Genomic DNA, 18,399 nt, shown 5'->3' on the forward strand with positions numbered 1-18,399 from the left:
TTAGATTCAGGGTAAACATTTGCTGCATTTGCTTGTATAACCTGGCAGTTCAGAACCAGAAAAGAGATTTGCATGGAGCTACGATGAGCAATTTTCCCAGCTCCTGCTGGTCAGAGATATGAATGACAGTAGGTACATCTCTAAGAAAGACCTTACTGGCTCTCACTTCTCTGCCCAGCCAGAACATACCATGTTTGAGCAAACCAAGCATGTTTGCCTGTCTGCTTTGTCTTCCTATGCACATTATGTAATGGAAAAACAATGTCTTCATGCAAAAGCTCCACCAAGGGTCTCATCTGGAAGTATGCTTTGCTCCCTGCAGTCTCTGCTCATATTAACAATTAATCTGGGATCAGGAGAAAACAGTAGGTATCATCAAGAGAGTGAAGGTGCCCACCTGTTACTTGGCAGGCATGTATTTAGAGAACATAACCAGGAAATGGCAAACCTAAGATCAATTACCTTTCCAGTCCATGGGGATTCAAACCCGCACCAGACAGCTTCAAGCCTAGCATTAGTTTGGTTAAGACTTGTGTCTTGCTGAAACTAATCCACTGTGGCTCTCCATAACAGATCATGAAAGGCAGTATGATTCAAAAGGTACATCTGGCTTGTACTAGGTGTCATGGTCCTACCTATAAGAATTAGCTATCTAAAGAATACATGTAAAAACCATGAAAAGTCACTGGAGAACTAAGCTATAAAAACCTGCATTTGAAGGAATACCGTTCTCACTGAGAAGTACTGTATTACTGCTGACTCTTGCACTTCTTTCTACACAGTTTTAACAGAAAGGGTGGTAACATGGAATTAATCCTAAAGTGAGATCTGAGCCAAAGTTTTCCATTTCCTGAGAAAAATTTCTAATAGGTATCTCACTATCAACTTCTCTATCTACCTTTGGTTACCAAATAATCAAGAAAGTGGTTTTCATGTCTGAATCCCAGCCTCACTTGGGCATTAACTCAAGCCACAAACAGGCACCAGTCCAAGAGAGACAAGGCAAGACTTCAGACACAGCCCTCCTGTTTGCTCTTGGCTGTCAGAGCATACTTGTAGTACCTGCCACAGTGACCATCAACCTACTAACACTCTGTTCACTTATGGAAATACAGGCTCCTAGTCAGGTTCACAAAGCTCAGAATAAGTCCTGTTTTGCAAACACCTGACATTGTCATGCCTAACTCCAAAGTGCCTCTTTGTTAGTACTCCACTAGAAGGGCAGAATACTCCTCTATCACCAGGAAGTGTACAGCTATGTATCAAGCTGGCAAGACTTACCTCTGAAGAGACTGTAATCTTCGTTCCTCTCTCTTTCTACCTAGCTGTTCTTCTTCTTCATCTGGTCCACTAGAAAAATAAGGAAGTAAGGAAAGCATAAAGGGAGGAAGAAACAATTTCACTGCTAGGCAATCACTACTTACTCATTTGACTTATTTCGAGAAAATGACTTATAGTCTGACCTTCTGAGATACTTCTTCACAGCCATGTAAACTGTAATTGCTGAATAAGTATAACTGACAAGTTTTTTGAATTACCCTTTCACATTTTACAATACCAAGATGCTTCACTCGCTGTAATAATGTACCCTTCAGCCTCCACAGGACAATTTAATACTTCTTAGGAACAGGTTGTAGACTGTTCCAGAAGCAGGATTCCTACTTGTCATTTTCCCCACGTGTCACACCCCATTTCAGACTAAGTGTCCTGCACATGCACAATTAAGTCCATTGTTGCCCCTGGAATAAGATTGATGGTTCATAAGCCTTTGATGCCAGAACAATTTATCTTTCCAACACCCATCACTATCCAATCTCCATCTGCCCTGAGGAAAGCAGTTTACATGAACTCTCTTAGCAGCTGGCTTCCTTGTTCTGGAATGAGCAAAGATTTACCTGAGTGCATCAGCTGAGTGATTCTGGGAAACGCTGAGCCTACATAGTACAGCTGAGCTATGCATGTGCAGATATGCTTCACTGAATGCAAGCACTTAAGGTCTGTGACCTTTGGGAAAAGCTCAGCTTCACTTAACCATCAGATAAACCATACAAGAATTGTAGAACTCTTAAAGCAAATGCTAAACAGTATTTATTTGTTCATTATTTTTTTCTGATAGAATTAATGACAGTTATTCAGATATAGTGAATAGGCACCTGCCATGCTTCCCAAGTACCAAGCATTTTTCAAAACTGAAAGCATTATCTGAAGATTTTTCAATACGAATATTTACAATATTGATGTAACTGCTAAAAGGGAAGTGAACAGTTGTAACTGCACCAACCTACATACAAGTTAAGCAAGAGTGACATCCAGTGGCTAATTGCAGCAGTCAAATGTTTTAACAGAATTCACAGACACCAGATTGGAAATCTGAACTCAAATTTTCCGCCTTCTCAGGCATAAATCTCTTTGAACATCTCTGTCATTTAAATACAGGCCAGTAATTCAGAAACCATGTAATGTTTCACATTAAAAAAAAAAAATACAGTTCCTCCTTTTTTGTTTCCACATAAAGAATTACAAAAATCTTGGGGGAGTTTAGCAGCAGGAAAAGCATGCAACAGGTTAGCTTTACTGGAAAACAACGTTAGGCCCTTTTGGAAAACTAACCAATTCCCCACATTTGCACGTCCAGGAAGACCAGAAGCTCCCATTTTCTGGGCACCCTTCTCCAAGACTATTTCATTAGAGACCCAAGTGTCTTGTAACTATGCAATAGTCTCACTTCACATTGGTGTTACAAAATATAAAAACATCAAATAAATAGAATGCTGGTGTAGGACTCAGAAAATATATTACTTTCCTATAATTAAAAAAAAAAAAAAAAGCATTTAATCTCTTTTGATATCTAGACACTTTGAAGGAATTAAGTTTTTCTTAAAGAGTCAGGAAATCTGATATTATACAAATAAAAAAGCAGCTCTTAAACTGAAGAAGGTAAAGGGAATCTACTTTATATAGTCCCACAAGTAGTTATACCTCAAGTACATGGAGCCAGACTCAAAGTCCAAATATAGGATGAAAATAATGAACTGAAATAATGCACCAATTGTCCTAGAATTCCTGTGGTAGGGATGGACTTAGGTGAGCCAGCTACATTTCTGATGTGGGGATTAATATACCTAAGTCTTCTTTGTCCTTAAGGAAAAGATTAGTGCTGGCTTCTCAAACACTGAAACTCCACAGATTAAAAATTCCTAGAAGGAATACTGATAGTTCTGGGAGGAGGGAAAAAAACAAAAAAAAAACCCAACCAAAACCAACAAAACTTGCGGAAAAGGAGTCCAAAAACTGGGGAAGCAGAGAGCAGAAGAATTCCTGCTGAGAATCAGTGGGTTTAAAGTCAATAATATATCAGGCTTCAGTGTAATAACACATTCTGAAACCTCCTGAAATAAGCTGGACCCCACTCTGACAAGACCTTTAAATCCTTTAAGTATCAGAAGATTAAGCTTGACACTTTAGGATCCTGCCATAAGATGACTCTCAACTAACTCTCTATTTTTAGAATTAGATGTTACAGTACTGATTGACGACTTAGCTACTAAAACCGAAGTCTGGCACAAATATCTCTTTTCACAGGAATCAAGCTTTATTTGTTGGCGTGTCAGCCACAGGGGCGTACTCAGTTCTTCAGAGGACATTAGCCGATCTTCCACAAAATCTAAAACAGCTCTATACATCTTCAGGGCTTATCAGTACAGGGCTAAAGAGTTATCAATTCCGGTACTAGGAAAGATTTGGTAGACCAGTCTACCAGCAGAACAAGTGCTTCATCTTCCTCAAGGAAGAGCGAGCGGAATAACATGGTATTTACAATTATTTTCTCCTTTCTTTAAAGCTACAGATGTACCATATTCATCTGGCTTGAAGATGAGCCCTAATTACTGTACAGCTGCATCTGTTCTTTAAAAAACAAACAACCCTCATACAAAACCAATGAATTATAGGTACGGGAAATAGTATAGAAATTATTTCAGATCAAGACATAAGGCCCAAATTTTTGTTCACATAAGAAGTACCAAACTAAAGGAACAGAGCTAGCTGAAATTACACTGCCCAGAAACCTGAGCTCTAAAACTTCAACGATAGAAGGAAGCATATTGTGCTGTCACAGTAAACAAAGCTTTCCAAGTGCTTCATTAATAAGCACTGAACACTTCACATGGCAGCACTGACTTACCTGTTTTAGCTAGTCATCAACTACTTCTGTACATCTGAACAATACTGGCCAATAGAGAAGCCAGTTAAACAAAAAGTTTTACAAGTCCTCCAAGATCTAAAGAACTTTAAATTTTTGCAGTATTACTTTCCTTTAAAATAAGTAACATCACTCTTAGTATCTTGGAGCAGAAAAGCATCATCTTACATTTATTTTGTCGAATATCTGTCTTTGGCAAAGACAGCTAATCACTTAGATACTGACTGTGTGCTGACAGATCCTAGAGCAAACTCTGAAGCATGGATACCAAGTGCTGTAGGGCACTGTAGCTCAGTTACTTATTATCTACGTGGTCCCTTTTTGCTCTATCATGAGCTTGCCTTGAAAGAAATTTGTTCTGTTATCACAATAAGCAAGTATTAATTTGGCTACTGAAATATTTCATGCCCAATCATAACAAGGAAATGTAAAATGTAGAAGTACAAAGCAATAGCTTACTTAAAACATACTTCTATGATGCTACCACTAATAACATCACTTCAATGTCATTTCAGCATCATTTTCAGTGCCATACTGCCTGTCAGAAAACACCTCCTTTTTTGTTTTCTCAAATAAAGCAAAGTGACCAAAACTGTCACTTCGGTCTTTCAGTCACTTCCAAATTAAAAGATTCTTTGCATATTTGAGAGTAAATCTTGTAGGTAGCTAAGGAAGACCAGTACCCGCAGTTAGTAAAGGAAACAAATATATGTATTTACCTCCTGGAACGCCTTCTGCAGTAACAGCAGTAACAGCAACAGACTGCTACGGACACCAGAATGAGCCCAGCTACTACAGCTATGGCAATAATTAAAGCCTCAAAGTTTACTGAAAAACAGGAATATATTCAACTTGTTAGACTCCAGCAATAATATTTGTCTTTCTAATAATCCTTCCCTTCTTTCCCAAGCATTTTAAATATCTGCATTAAAAAAGTCAAACCCACAATTCTGTGAAACTACCCCAGCTAAAGCTCAGCATACCACATTTTAATTTTGCTCCTATGCATAATCAGCACTGAAGAGACATTACATAAAATTGCTCTTTATATATACCAAGTTATTAAAAGTCATCCTGTAATAATACTTCATAGGTTATATATCTACTGGTGTGATTCCGCAGTTCAGACCTCCCAGTCATGACCTTAGCCAATGTGCAGCACGAACAAAAAAAGTTTGTAAAGTCATATAGATGCAGATGTATATATATACACATTACCTGCCACAGTTACACAGAGTAAAATGAAATTAAGATTACAACATCAGACAATTTGAAGGAGACAATATAAAACTCTTCATAAAAATTCGTAAGTCATCTTCTATATCCAAAGAGTGTCATCTTTTATGTTCAACAAGCAATTAACAAATGGATGGGGGGGTATTATTTTAATAGCATACACTATAACAACCATAGCTGGTCTAAACCAGCATTCAAGGGACTGCATTTATTAAAAAAAGAAAAAATAATAAAAAAATAATCATGTCCTCGAGTGAGGCCCAAGAAGAAAGAAAACAGGGATGACATAAGCAAAGCTATAGAGACAACTCTGAGGAGCTATTTAAAGGACCCAACAAAGAACAAAATGAAATCATCCAGGGAAGTTGTAACAACAGTGGTAAGAAAAACTAAACACCTCTTGGCACACATACCTCACACTACCTATTTTAAAGCATGAGGGAAGTGACAGGGAAGCTGTCTCTTCTCCCTTCTCCAACATAAATCCCTCTGAATGGTCAGATTCAGCAGCTTCATGCTGCTGTAGTAATACAAAGGCAGCTGCGCACATACTTTTTACTGCTTTAGGGCTCTATAGTGATAAGACAGTCAAATTTAGCAAGTGAGATTCAGAGGGTCTGCCCTCTCTGATCACATGCACAAGTCAAAGAGTCTGTTACCTCTTTACAGATCTCACCAACTCATTTCCGGCCAAGGCATGTCCTTCACAGATCTTGTTAAAGATTAGATCTCGCTACAGATTAGATCTCAACAAATATTTTTGCTTCTGTTTTATAGTTTACTGGGTACCAGTTTATAAAACAGGTTAATACATAGTTTCTAGTTACAACACACAATTCTGAACATGTCAATTCTGAAAGTAACACATTTCACTATGCCATATTTCTCCTTCTTCTACTCCCCTACAAGTTATAAGCAATTAAATAAACTTCATTCAATGAAGTAAAAATGAAAAATAGGTTTGATTGCCATTTCATTTTTTAAAGTATACTATTTAATTGAACCACAAAAATACTTTGACCCTATTAATAAAGTGCCGAAGATGATTATCAATTTTCTGTGTTCCTGTGTTCATGAAAAACAATACAATTAAACTACTTCATTATGGTGTTTCCATACCATTCTTTTTTCTTCACTGCTGATTAATAATCTGTCAACATGTCTTATTTGATATAAAATAGTAACTGGAAGCCAGTCATGTTTCTGACGTTTTCTGAAAGCTGCAATATTCACCTTCATCTTAGCAACACTGAGCCAATACTCACCTCCATTTTATTTGCAAAAAGAAAAAGCCACCACTACTGCACTCATCTGGTAATTAATTTTTCTGCCATGTCCAAAGGGGACAATCTCAGTACAAATATATATATATCCCCATGGTATGCTGCTGCATATAACTTGTAAAAAATATATTAAGGAAATGCAGATCTGGTGGGGGTTGTTGTTGTTTTGGTTCTGAAGGGTCTTTTTTTCTTTTTCCACTTCAATTTTTTGCTTAGAATGTGCTCAATTATGAAGTTTTCATTCTGTGTTTAAGCCACATTCAACCCAGCAACACAAATGGAGCCCAAGGTAGAAGCCTCCTTTTCTATAGCAGGAGTAAACTATCAGGAACCCCCTTTGTTTCGGTAGATACTGGTCATTGCTGCTTTGCAAAAGGACATGCATTTCTGTACTGAGTGTAGCTGAGTTAATTTTCTCTATAGCAGCTGGTATGATGCTATGCTTTGGATTTCTGTCTAAAACAGCGCTGAAAAAACACCTATGTTTCAGCTGTGGCTGAACAGGCTTGAAGAGCATCAAGATTTTCTCTTCTCCCCCTCAGTGAGTAGGGCTGCAGTTAGGGGCAAGAGACTGGAGAGGTCAGGAGGGGACACTGCAAGAACAGCTGACCCAAACTGGCAAAGGAGTATTCCACACCATATAATACCATGATCAGCAACAAAATTCTGGCTAAAGGAAAAATAAGTGGAGGTGGTATTTGGCTTCCAAGGTGACTATTGTTTAGGGACTGGCTGGCCACCAGTCCACCTGTGGGAGGTTGTAAACAATTTCCTTTGCACTTCCCCTTCCCCTACTTTTTTCCTTCCCCTATTAAACTGCCTTTCCCTCAATATCCATGAGTTTTCTTGCTTTTGTTCTGTTTTCTTCCCACACCCCACTGGGGTCAGGGGAGGGAGTGAGCAAGCAACTGTGTGGGTACCACACTTCCAGAAAAAAGTTTTCTAACATTTCACACCAACAGCATTTACTATAATATTGAAAGCCTGATTTCCTTAGAAGCATGCCTTATCAATGAAATGCTATACCTTCTGAAGGTCTAGGAAAACTCCAGAAGTCTAAGCATAAATGCTTTATCTTACAGAACAAAGCATAGCACCCGTCTACTAAAGGGCAAAGGACTGGACAGTACAGGAGAACTTTACCAATCATATAATCCCTGCAAACAGGGACTACAAGTGGTAGCATTCAAATTTGCATGCTCCATTTCAATAGCACTCTTCTACCCCTGATACTCTAATTTAGACTACTGTGTAATTTCACTGCTCTATGTGTGATAACATTCTCCTAATTTATAGTTAATGGTCACTGACAATTCACCCCCACTTGGTTTTTGCCGTTTATCATCCTGGTGTTCATAAGCAAATACATGGAAAACAGCAAGCCTCTGCTTTGCTGGACTGAAGACATACTCTTATGACAAGTTTTCCAATGTCTTATTTGTTCTCTATTCCAGCCTCGTTCGAATTTAGATCTGCATAAATGGTATTGCAAAAATAGCACCAAAGATTTCACCCCAATGGCAGCATGTGCTCCACAGTGTATTTTGTAACACAACATGTAAAGTAAAAGGAAATCTAAGAGCAATTAAATGATGCGGTACTACTGGTTCACTGCTGCCACTGGAATATACTATAAAAATTGTGGACCCAGTCATACCAGTCAATATTTGAAGAATTTTTTAAAAAAGAAAGAATAGTCACCTTTTGTCAACAGGGAATGACCTTATTTCTCTGTAACTGAGAAGTATGGATTAAGAAACAGGTGAACCCTGACTACATGCATAAAATACTCAGAACATTCCAACATCACTTGTTCCCAGCCTACACCTCACTATCAACAGAACTTCACTGTATAGTGAATGTTTTAAAGTCATTGGACCAACATAACTATACTGGCTGTTCACAAAGAACCCTTAACAATGACTGTAAATCCAGAAGATTAAAGACCATTGTCCCCTCACCCCTCCAAATAAATTATCAGGAAACAGTCCTAGAAGCAGTAGGCTTATTTTAATCATACTCTTAAATCATTCTCTACAGCAAAAGTAAAATTAGTACCTACTCCAGCAAACTCCCCATCGAGCATTTGAGAGAGAACATAATGAAGATGGTGGAAGAATGCTTCTTACAGGGTAATCAATACACGTGTTGTTGGTGTAACACCAAAGGCACTGTGCAAAAGAAACAAAAAACAACCCAAATTATTCATCTTCAAAACCAGTTTACAATTTAGTGCTCCTTTCCCCTGACACAGTACAACACTGTGAAGATATATTTTAATATAGAGAGGAACTGCTTATTCAGTAGTGACTAACTGTAAAGGACCTTTAAGTAAATTACATATGCCAATCACTAGAGTCATGGGAAAGCAGACATTGAGACTTTTTTAACAAATCTATGGAGTGCACTATAGGAGATACCACTTTAGTACATGAATTTTTGTATATGCCAGAATGCCCCTTACTGCTTTTGGGAGAAGAGTTGTCATGCAAACCAGAGGCTCAACTGACCTTCCCTGTTAAGTCTATTCAGCTGCATGCACCACAAAAAACAACACGGAAAGTCCAACTGTGCTTACTGACTGAAGGAAAGAAGGAAGCCATAGAATCTCAGATGAAATCTTGAATGTTCCAAGTCCCTTGGTGTGGGCTTTGAAGACACCGGAATGAGCAAAGAATGTGGCACCTGTTAAATCTAATTGCAGAATCTCAGCCAGTAAGAATGAAACAGTACCCTTTAAATCCAGAGGCCAAGGTGGGGTTGGAACCCTGATAAATACCTTTATGCAGTATGGTTTGTTACAAAAATGCCAATCAGAGAACAATACCCCATACTACCAGTAAGGAAGCCACAAACTCAAGAATACTGGTTAGTTCAGGGGTTAGTCCAGAACTTAAGGAGAAATTAGTAAAATAACAGTTGATGTACACCTGGTGGTGCCTAATCCCTATACACTGTTATCAGCATTACTTGAATATCATCAGCATTATACAGTTCTGGACTTAAAAGATGCTTTCTTTCATATCCCTTTGGAAGACAATAGCCAGACAATCACCTTTGAAAGGGAAAGTCCAGCCACTGGAAGAAAAGTGCAATTCTGCTGGACTGTGCTGCCCCAAGAATAGTCCAACCCTGTTTGGTAATGTACTAGCCAAGTAATTAGAATAATGGCAAGACAGAACCATTCTGTTACCTTGTTACAATATGTGAATGATCTGTTGCTGTGGGCCAGAACAGAAGCAGAATGCAGAGCAACTACAATAGATTTGCTCAACTTTCTGGGATTGACTGGGTAACATGTGGCACCGAAAAACACTCTGTTGGTGAAGAAAGAGGTTACCTATTTGGGTTTTGAGATTTCCCAAGGAACTTCGGCACTGAGCACAGATGGAAAAAAAGCCATATAGCACCCCTCCCAAGTCAAGAAAGGAACTGAAAGACTTCTTGGGAAATGCAGGCTGGTGCAGAATCTAGTCAATTTTAGCCTAATGGCCAAACCATTATCCTGAAGAAATCCTAACGTGCTTCCCAGAGTGCCAAAAAAGTTTCCACAGCCTTAAGATTGCATTAGTGAAAGCTCCAGCCCTGGAACTGCCCAATATGATGAAATCTTTCTTTTTATACACACAAGAGCAGCAACACATGGCTCTGGGAATGTTAACTCAGACTTGGGGATCAAATAAGAGGCCAGTAACATATTTTTTCTAAACAAATGGATGAACTAGGCAACAGATGGCTGACCTGTTTCAGAGCAGTGGCTGTGGTGCTGCTAATGAAAGTAGCCCAGAAGGTAACATTGTGACAGTCTATCACAGTAGTCGTACTGCATGCAGTGCTGGCAGGTTTTGATCAAAACGGACATCACTGGATTTCACCTATCAGATTAGCTCAATAACCAGGCAGTGCTTATCACACAAGATTTTGTGATTTTGACATCACTGGCCCTGATTCCTCCAGGTATATTACATGCTAGCAAAAAAGAATCCTAGCATGATTGTTTACAAGTCATGAATAAGTGCATTCCAGCCAGCCTTATTTGAGGGATACGCCTGTAACCCATGCAGACCTGAAATTATATACGGATGGAAATGATTTTATGATAAATGAAGAAAAGAGAGCTGGATATGCCACAATGATGCTGCACAAGGATGTGGAAACCTGAGCACTGCCTTCTAACAACTTGGCGCAAAAGTCTGAATCAATAGCTCTGACACATGCTCTTGAATTATCAGCACACAAAATGTGTAAATATTTATGCTGACTCAAAATATGCCTTTGGTGTAGTCCATACCCACGGGGCTACTGAGAAATAATGAAAACTGTTATCACAAGCATCCCCTATCAAATACAGACATGAAAGTTTAGATTTATTACAAGCTGCACGGAAGCCTAAAGAAGTTGCAATTATATACTGTGAAACTCACCAGAACAGACAGACAGAGGTAATAAAAGGAAACTGAAAGGCCAATGAATCAGCTAAGAGGGTGGCAAGGGCAGAGCAACTTATTGGAGCTCTCAGTCCCACAGGAAAAGTAGAATGGGAACCTCCAGATTGTATAGAAAGTGACAACAAATTGGCCCAGCAGCTGGAATCTGTTAAATCATCAGATGGGTGGTAGATCACCAAAGAAAAGGAAGTGTTGATCACCACTCTAATGAAGAGAGGCACTGAAGAGAGCTCACAATGAATGACATATGGGAGCCAATGTGATGGCTGCTAGCCTTGGTCGATAGGCCATAGGTCCTCACATGCAGACAATGGCAAATATAATAGTGCATCAATGTTACCTATGCTGTGTTAATAACTCTAAAACAGTAAGGAAGACACCCCAGGGGGAGGTAAAGCAAGGTCAAGCCCCAGGGGAAAACTGGCAAATAAACTTTTCTGAACTACCAAAGCATAGACAGTGTAAGTATCTCCTGGTTTGTCTCCATGAACACAGAATAAATACTTTTTCCTCTATAATCACATAGGTGTACACAAGTGTTTTATTCCCAGTTTTCCTTCACAAAATTAGCTATATTTCTTCATCATATAATTTCCTACATGATTTCAAATTATAATTCTATTTAAGTGAACTAAATTACTACATTTTAGGGTTTGTTTGGAGCTGGTTTTATCTATTCACTAAATGTTTCATTCTCATTTTTATCTGCTGCTATATTAACAACAATATGAAAACCTGATTTTTTTTTTCCTACTGAAGCAATTAAGTAATTTCAGCTTTCTGGTGCTTTTGTGTTGCTCACGTAAATGTTCATGGCTTTGTTCTGTAGGTTTTTTTGGTTTTTTTGTTTTTCTTTAATTGTCTGAATCAAGTCTGAACTCCTTTCTCCAAGCTTAACACTGATGCTATTGAGGCAGTTACCCTGAGTCATCCATCATTCTGTCACCCAGAAAAGCTTGGACACTATCACTGGTTTGACAGATTCTGAAAATAATGTATCTATAACTCCACTAGTGTCTTCAGTATACAAACACAGCTAAAGGATTTATTTCTCTCACAAGGTGAACACATAGTTCTAAGGTAAGTAAAAGCTGTACTCATGTTCTGTGGCAGCACTTATTTGAAGTGACAGTCACACCAGTGGTAGTGCTGTATATTAAATCTTTAATGTCCCATACTTTCTATTTCCTACTTTATATTTTGGAAGATTAAGAGTTATTTACACAACGCCATGCTTACGACAACTAATATACAAGTCTGACAACACACAATAACCACATCAATACAAACCAATTCATGTTTTTCCCTTAAAAAGCCAAAATATGCATAAGCATAAAAAAAAGTTAAGTTCAGATATTTCTCAATTTTCCCCAGTGATAAAAGTTTTGCAATAACTTACGTAACTTAAAGATTCATGAAATGTTTCTTTTCAGTGACATCTGAAGTTACAAACAATCTCTCACTTTAAATATGGGAGTTCCTTCTGCTCTGCCGGGACAGACACCTTATGCACAGTTATTGCAAACCTTCCTGTAGAGCTAAAAAGGTTTTCAACAAAGGACGGAGAAATAAATCCTGTTGCTTTAAACATCTGCCTTATTGGAGTCTCACTGGAAATCTAAAGACTTTGCCGCCAAAACAGTGACCTCACATGGCAGTCTTAAGCATTTACAGTCTGATGTAGTCAGTGGAAAGGCCAACAGGTCTGAACATCTCCTAATCACTGATCCATCTGCCTCAGTTAAACACATTGCCTGGGGCATCTCCAGAGAAAGGCATTTCTAGGTAATTTACTTTAAATTCCCAAATCTCCTATTCAGCATGCAAGCAATGCAAGGCATTTTAGCCACATTAACATTCAGTCTGACCCTTTTATAAGATGGAATTAAGTGCTGTTTGCAAAACAAGGATGAGTCTAAACCAGCAGCAATGTCAACCGGCTCAGTTGAACTATTGAAAGTACTGAACACACCAAAACTGGACAAAGCAGAAAAATACCCTGAGCAACCAAGTCACAGAGCAACCTTGGCAAAGTAAAAGCACACTGGCATCGAGTGTGACAGAGGGGAAGTTGACTCCGCCAGTTAAATAAGAACAGATATTACAACTAACTGATCTTGACTTCCTCTTCCTATGGGCAGTTTGACTAGATTCACGATTAAAGACAAGTCAAACCCCCCCCCAACCAACCAAACTGTAGCAATTTGATTTCACACCAAGGGGAAAAAATATCTACCAAATTCCCAATCAAAAAAGGATGTTAAAAAACTTACTGAAACATTTTTTAAACATTCTTCACAGGACTTCTGGGAAAACTCTGAACATGCTAGGAAAAAGAAAAAAAAAAAAAAACAACACACAGGTTATATTTTTTTTTTCAGTAATATCAAACATTTAGCAATATTTAGCCTTTTCCTTTTTTTTTTTTTTCCCCCTGCTTCTAGATATAAGCAACAGTCTTGTCTGAAGTAATGAAAGTTCGGCAATTCCATTCCAGGAGAACTGTAGCAAACAGAGATACAAAGCATTTAAATCTGACCTCTGACATAGTTAGGGAAACAATTCAAGCTTACCTTTAACTTCAGTTTGCTTTTTCTAAGGACAACATAGGAGATACAACCCAAGAGTCTCGCTGTATGTCTGCTGAAGTTCCAAGACTTTTACCCGTCAATTTTGAGAACATTCTGAGCTTTGCAGCTTTGGAAGCCTAGCAAAAGCTGACCCTTGCCTATGGTTGGTCCTTGTTCCATGAACCTCTTTCAGTGGGGGGGAAGAGAAGTTTTTTAAAGATAAAGCTATACAAGTAATATGATTTTAAGTAAAAAATTTGCAAACATAGAACATAGTTACTTTTTGTAAAAGGTCAACAAGAATACCAACAACAATCTGAAGAGCCATGTGATGCAGAAAGACTTTAATCAGGTTTTCTTTGGTTTTTAAAAAACACCTGATATCCTAAAAAAAAAAGCAAAAAAAAAACTTACTGGTGGTCACGTTCCCAGAGGATTCCAGCCAAAGGCTATGACTTTTAGAATTACTGCATGCTTACTGTCTTAAGGCCATTCTTTTTTATCCACAATGGAGACACAATCTGTTGCCCACAGAACCATGTTCAGGCCATAGTCTCGACAGATGAGGGGGATTCACCTCTCCAGGCCTGAACCTGTATTTTTCTTCAGTAATTATAGATCCTATCATCACATAGAATACTATTTAATGAAACCCATTTTTTATTATTTCCATATATGACAGGAAAATATCTCCAAACTAGGAATCCAATTCTACTTTTAATGAATAACTGCATTAGTCACAAGCAGTTATCAATTTGAGCTTAATTATTTGCATGTTTTGAGACAACTACATATTTCAATACTTTCTTTCCATATTTCAATGTTATGCCTTTCTGGTGCTAATTCTTAACATTAAATCTATTTTATTTATATTTATCTTTAATTAATATATCCATATAGAAGAAAACACTAACTAGTTTATCTGGTACCAGTGAACATTGTATCCAGTATCAATAACTGAGAAACAATCTAAGTGCAAGGCTTAGGTATCAAACCATGAAAAACAGGCTCAGAAATAGTGTAAACTAAAAAAAAAAAAAATTCAAATGGGATTATTCCACATGGAGTACCATCATGATTATTACAAAAATACTTCATTGTATTTTTAGTATTTAAAATACCTAAACAAAACAGCTTTCTGAACATGAATTAGTGAGGTACTGTGAGAAGCATGCAAGTACACCAAGGACTTCTAAAAACCTGGGTTAGGTTATATTTTCAGTAACTGATCAGTCTACAGCAATGTGCAAAAATGGAATGTGCCTTAGATTCTTACCAAAGAGGGTAATCTCACAAGTTTTCCATGCAGTTTGTCATCTTCCTATTGACATATTAAAGCAGCTAACTTATACTGGCATACACCAAAAGAACAGGACTTAAATGATAAAAAAAATTACACTCCTGTTATTTATATTTATTCTAAAGCAGAGCATAAGGCTGAAAATATTTTGAAATACATCATCACAACATCTCTCTCAAAAATCATAACATCTTTATGTACTGCTGTTACAAAATCTAACATTACTACAGATGATGAAAAGAAAAAAATTCATTCTGTATTATGTGTCTCTCTGGGTCACGTAACTTAAAGCTATATAAATTTCCCACCAGTTACAGTGTTCCCCACAAGAGCAGAAGACACAAGAAAACACCTCTCAAACCGAACAAGAAGAAAAACCCAAACACCCCTCTGACATTAAACAAAAACAACTTTGATTTGGGTTGTTTGTTTTGTTCTGTTTTATACAAACAGATATCAAGTTCACAGTCTCCCTCTAGTATTTCAAGGGACTACTGTATCATCTTTATGGGGGGGAAAAAAAAAAAATGAATATAAGCCACAGCACCACTACCAACAGTAATTCACACTGCACTTTAAACAGCCTTTATAAAACGTAGTCATTCTTTTTATACCAGCATATATCATCAGCTTTAATCACCTAACATGCAACAAAATGAGAAATAATTTCGAAGTACCAAGTACTGGAAACATTATTTTGATAAGTGTAATTTTTACCAAAATAGTTCAGTGTAACATCTTGTATGTAGTGAACTCTAGCCGTATGAAGATCACATTCTTACAAGATAAGAAAAAGCTATTATTGTTCATGCACTTGTTTTAATTATAGTTAGAACACTGCCCGCACCTACAGGAACTGTACTAAGTTCTGTCTGATCTCACTTTCTAGGAGACATACTCATGGACCAAGGTAACAATGCACAAAATACAGAACAAAATACAGGTAAAACAGAATAAAGCTGACAACTTTGTTTTAAAAACAAAATTGTTTAAAAAACAGCTTTATCCCCCTCTCCCCTTTCCAATAAGTATTTGTGCATAGAATAGATTTAATGTTTTTAAGGAAAACAAGGCTCTATACCAACACACACTAAGGACTGACAACTGCCATACAACCCTAAGATCAGAGAGAAGGGCTGGGAACTTTTCAACACCTAAAATGAATTAGCCATGAATAAGCTTAATTTGTTTGTTCTCTGCCCCCATTCTCAGGACAACACTGTTCTTCATCTTAAAGAGTTGTTCCCTACCACCGGTATAAGAGCACTTATCTTCCTCAACCTTCCTTCTGCTCCAGCAATAAAAGCAATACTCTTCCTGGTATTTTCTGAAATAGGGAATAATGCACCCTTTGTAGCCCTGATTTGTGTCAGTCCAGCCCTGTTAAGCACAGCTGCTGAACTTGTGGAGTATTTATCAGGATGGCATAAAAGGTCCAACAACCTTGGAAAAACTACCATAAAACTGCCAACCTTCTCTTCAGGAGGGCATCACTCCAGCAACTGCTATGCATTTGACAGTCATCAAGCATACCTCCCTACTTTTTCCCCCCAGCTGTTATAATGTTAAAATGATACTAGTCATGTGGCATAACAATCTTTTATTTTTTGCTTTAACCTTTTTTCTAGCATTTATTCCTCAAAGGTCACTCACATCTTCCTGTATATCACCATGATCCTTCTTCATATCAAGAATCAACTTTGTGTTGTAAGCAAATTCCTAAACTCACATAAGAATATGTGAAAACTTCTTTCATAGGGAATCCGTAAGAAAAACTCTTGTTTCATTTATATTTCTCAGGACTACTAGAAAAAAACTGATTAACTTGCAGCTATTAGCAGGTCTACCTTTTGTTCTTTCTTGAGAAACACTGACCACTTCCTTTCTCTTCTGCTTCATGTCAGCTGCCTCACAGAGTTCCATACTTTCTTTTCAAGTATAAACCTTTCCATGAAAGAAACCAACCACCTCAAATTGTACTCTACACACACGTGTCAAGGTGTGTTTAGAAGTACTTGATGTATCCTAATTTAATGCAAACTAACCTAATGTGCCCCTTTCTGGCCGCATGCGTTAATGGCAATCAGATTTGAGGATGAGCTTCACCAACAGCTTTCCAAAAGCAGCTATGATATAAGCGATCCCAACAGCACAAGCAGGATGGCATGAGAATTTCTGTCGGCTTCTCCTTTCAAACCACATTCCTCGCAACCACTCAGACCCCAGAAAGCCTAGGCGATTGCCGTCTCCTTGCAACAAAACCCCCCGATAACCCCACGGCCCTGCAGGCCGACCGGCAGCACAAACCCCAGTGCCGTCGCACTTCCCTCGGTAGAGGCTCGAGCCAGCCCCTGGGCAGGAGGCTGCAGGCCCCGTTCCACTGGAGCCGGGGAAGAAGTGCAGCCGAAGTACCGGAACCAGCCTGCGCTGGGCCGCGGCAAGCCCCCGAGCTCCACCAGCCCTCCAGAAGACGCTCGGCACCTGCAGACCTCGGGGCGAGCACCTGCCTCCCTCCCGCCGTGCACCCCACAGCCCTGTTCCAGACAGCGTCCTTCCCCGGGAAGGCCCCACAGCTCGCACCCGCGGGCAAGCCCCTCCTCTGGGAGGAAGGGAACAGCTCCCCTTGCCCCTCTGTCCCCCGCCCCTCCTTACCCTGTGCCGGTGCTGGCGGAGCCGTGGTGCTGAGCTGCGCCAGCCCTATGCTGGCTCGGCCCCAAAACAACGCCAAGCTCTGGAGCCACAACGGCAGCAACCGCCGCCGCTCCTCCATCACCCACCACAGTACGGCACCGGCCGGACTCCGGTCAGCACCCAACCCCGCGCAGGCGCCGATGGCCGCCAACGGGGCGGGGCCGAGTAAGGGAAGGGAAGGGGTTGAGTCAGAGCGTGGGGTGGGCTGATGCAGTCCGCTGCCGCACGGGGCTGAGCTGGGCTGGGGCTTTGGGGCAGGGTCTTGGCCCCGCAGGCTCCTGGAACGGGATGTTTGACTTCCCGGGAGCTCCCGGTGCGTGCGGCCCTCGCTGGCCGTGCCTGCGCTGCCTGCGTCCCTTTGGCGCACCTGTACGAGGCCCGAGCTGTGGCAGAGGGTCACAGCTGTTTGTGTGCTCAGTTCTGTGATACACAGGCCAATTCCGGCTCCCTCAATGCTTATTGTTCTTTGGCTTTTACCTTCTTTTTTTCCTTTCTTTGCTGTGTGGACTTCTCCAGTTCCTGTGAGGGCAGGGAGGTGGTGAGGAGCCCTTGCACTACCTCCTGATTGCTGGTGGTGGTTTTCAGTGAGGATGGCCAGCAGGCTGTCAAAGCCAACAGGGCCAACAAAGGCCAGAGAAAGGAATAAAGTGATTGCGACAAATGCAAGAAC

At 39.5% G+C, this 18,399-nt stretch overlaps 1 protein-coding gene across 1 annotated transcript in view; it reads right to left on the reverse strand.

The window, feature by feature from the left end:
• Nucleotides 1–17,808, reverse strand: part of LOC130611698 (pituitary tumor-transforming gene 1 protein-interacting protein-like) — a 28,451-nt gene extending 10,643 nt beyond the window's left edge. Inside the window, exons 1-5 of the mRNA XM_057432713.1 lie at nt 17,691–17,808; nt 13,442–13,494; nt 8,783–8,891; nt 4,921–5,029; nt 1,282–1,350 (exon numbers count right to left, since the gene is read on the reverse strand). Of these exons, the coding sequence (XP_057288696.1) occupies nt 1,282–1,350; nt 4,921–5,029; nt 8,783–8,891; nt 13,442–13,494; nt 17,691–17,808 (458 nt within the window). The remainder of the gene's footprint in view (nt 1–1,281; nt 1,351–4,920; nt 5,030–8,782; nt 8,892–13,441; nt 13,495–17,690) is intronic.
• Nucleotides 17,809–18,399: the final 591 nt, after the last annotated feature.

The sequence above is a fragment of the Pezoporus wallicus genome, unplaced genomic scaffold (genome assembly GCF_028554395.1).
Source record: "Pezoporus wallicus isolate ANWC-B61680 ecotype Strahan unplaced genomic scaffold, APGP_CSIRO_Pwel_v1 scaffold_2584, whole genome shotgun sequence".
Lineage (NCBI taxonomy): Eukaryota > Metazoa > Chordata > Aves > Psittaciformes > Psittacidae > Pezoporus > Pezoporus wallicus.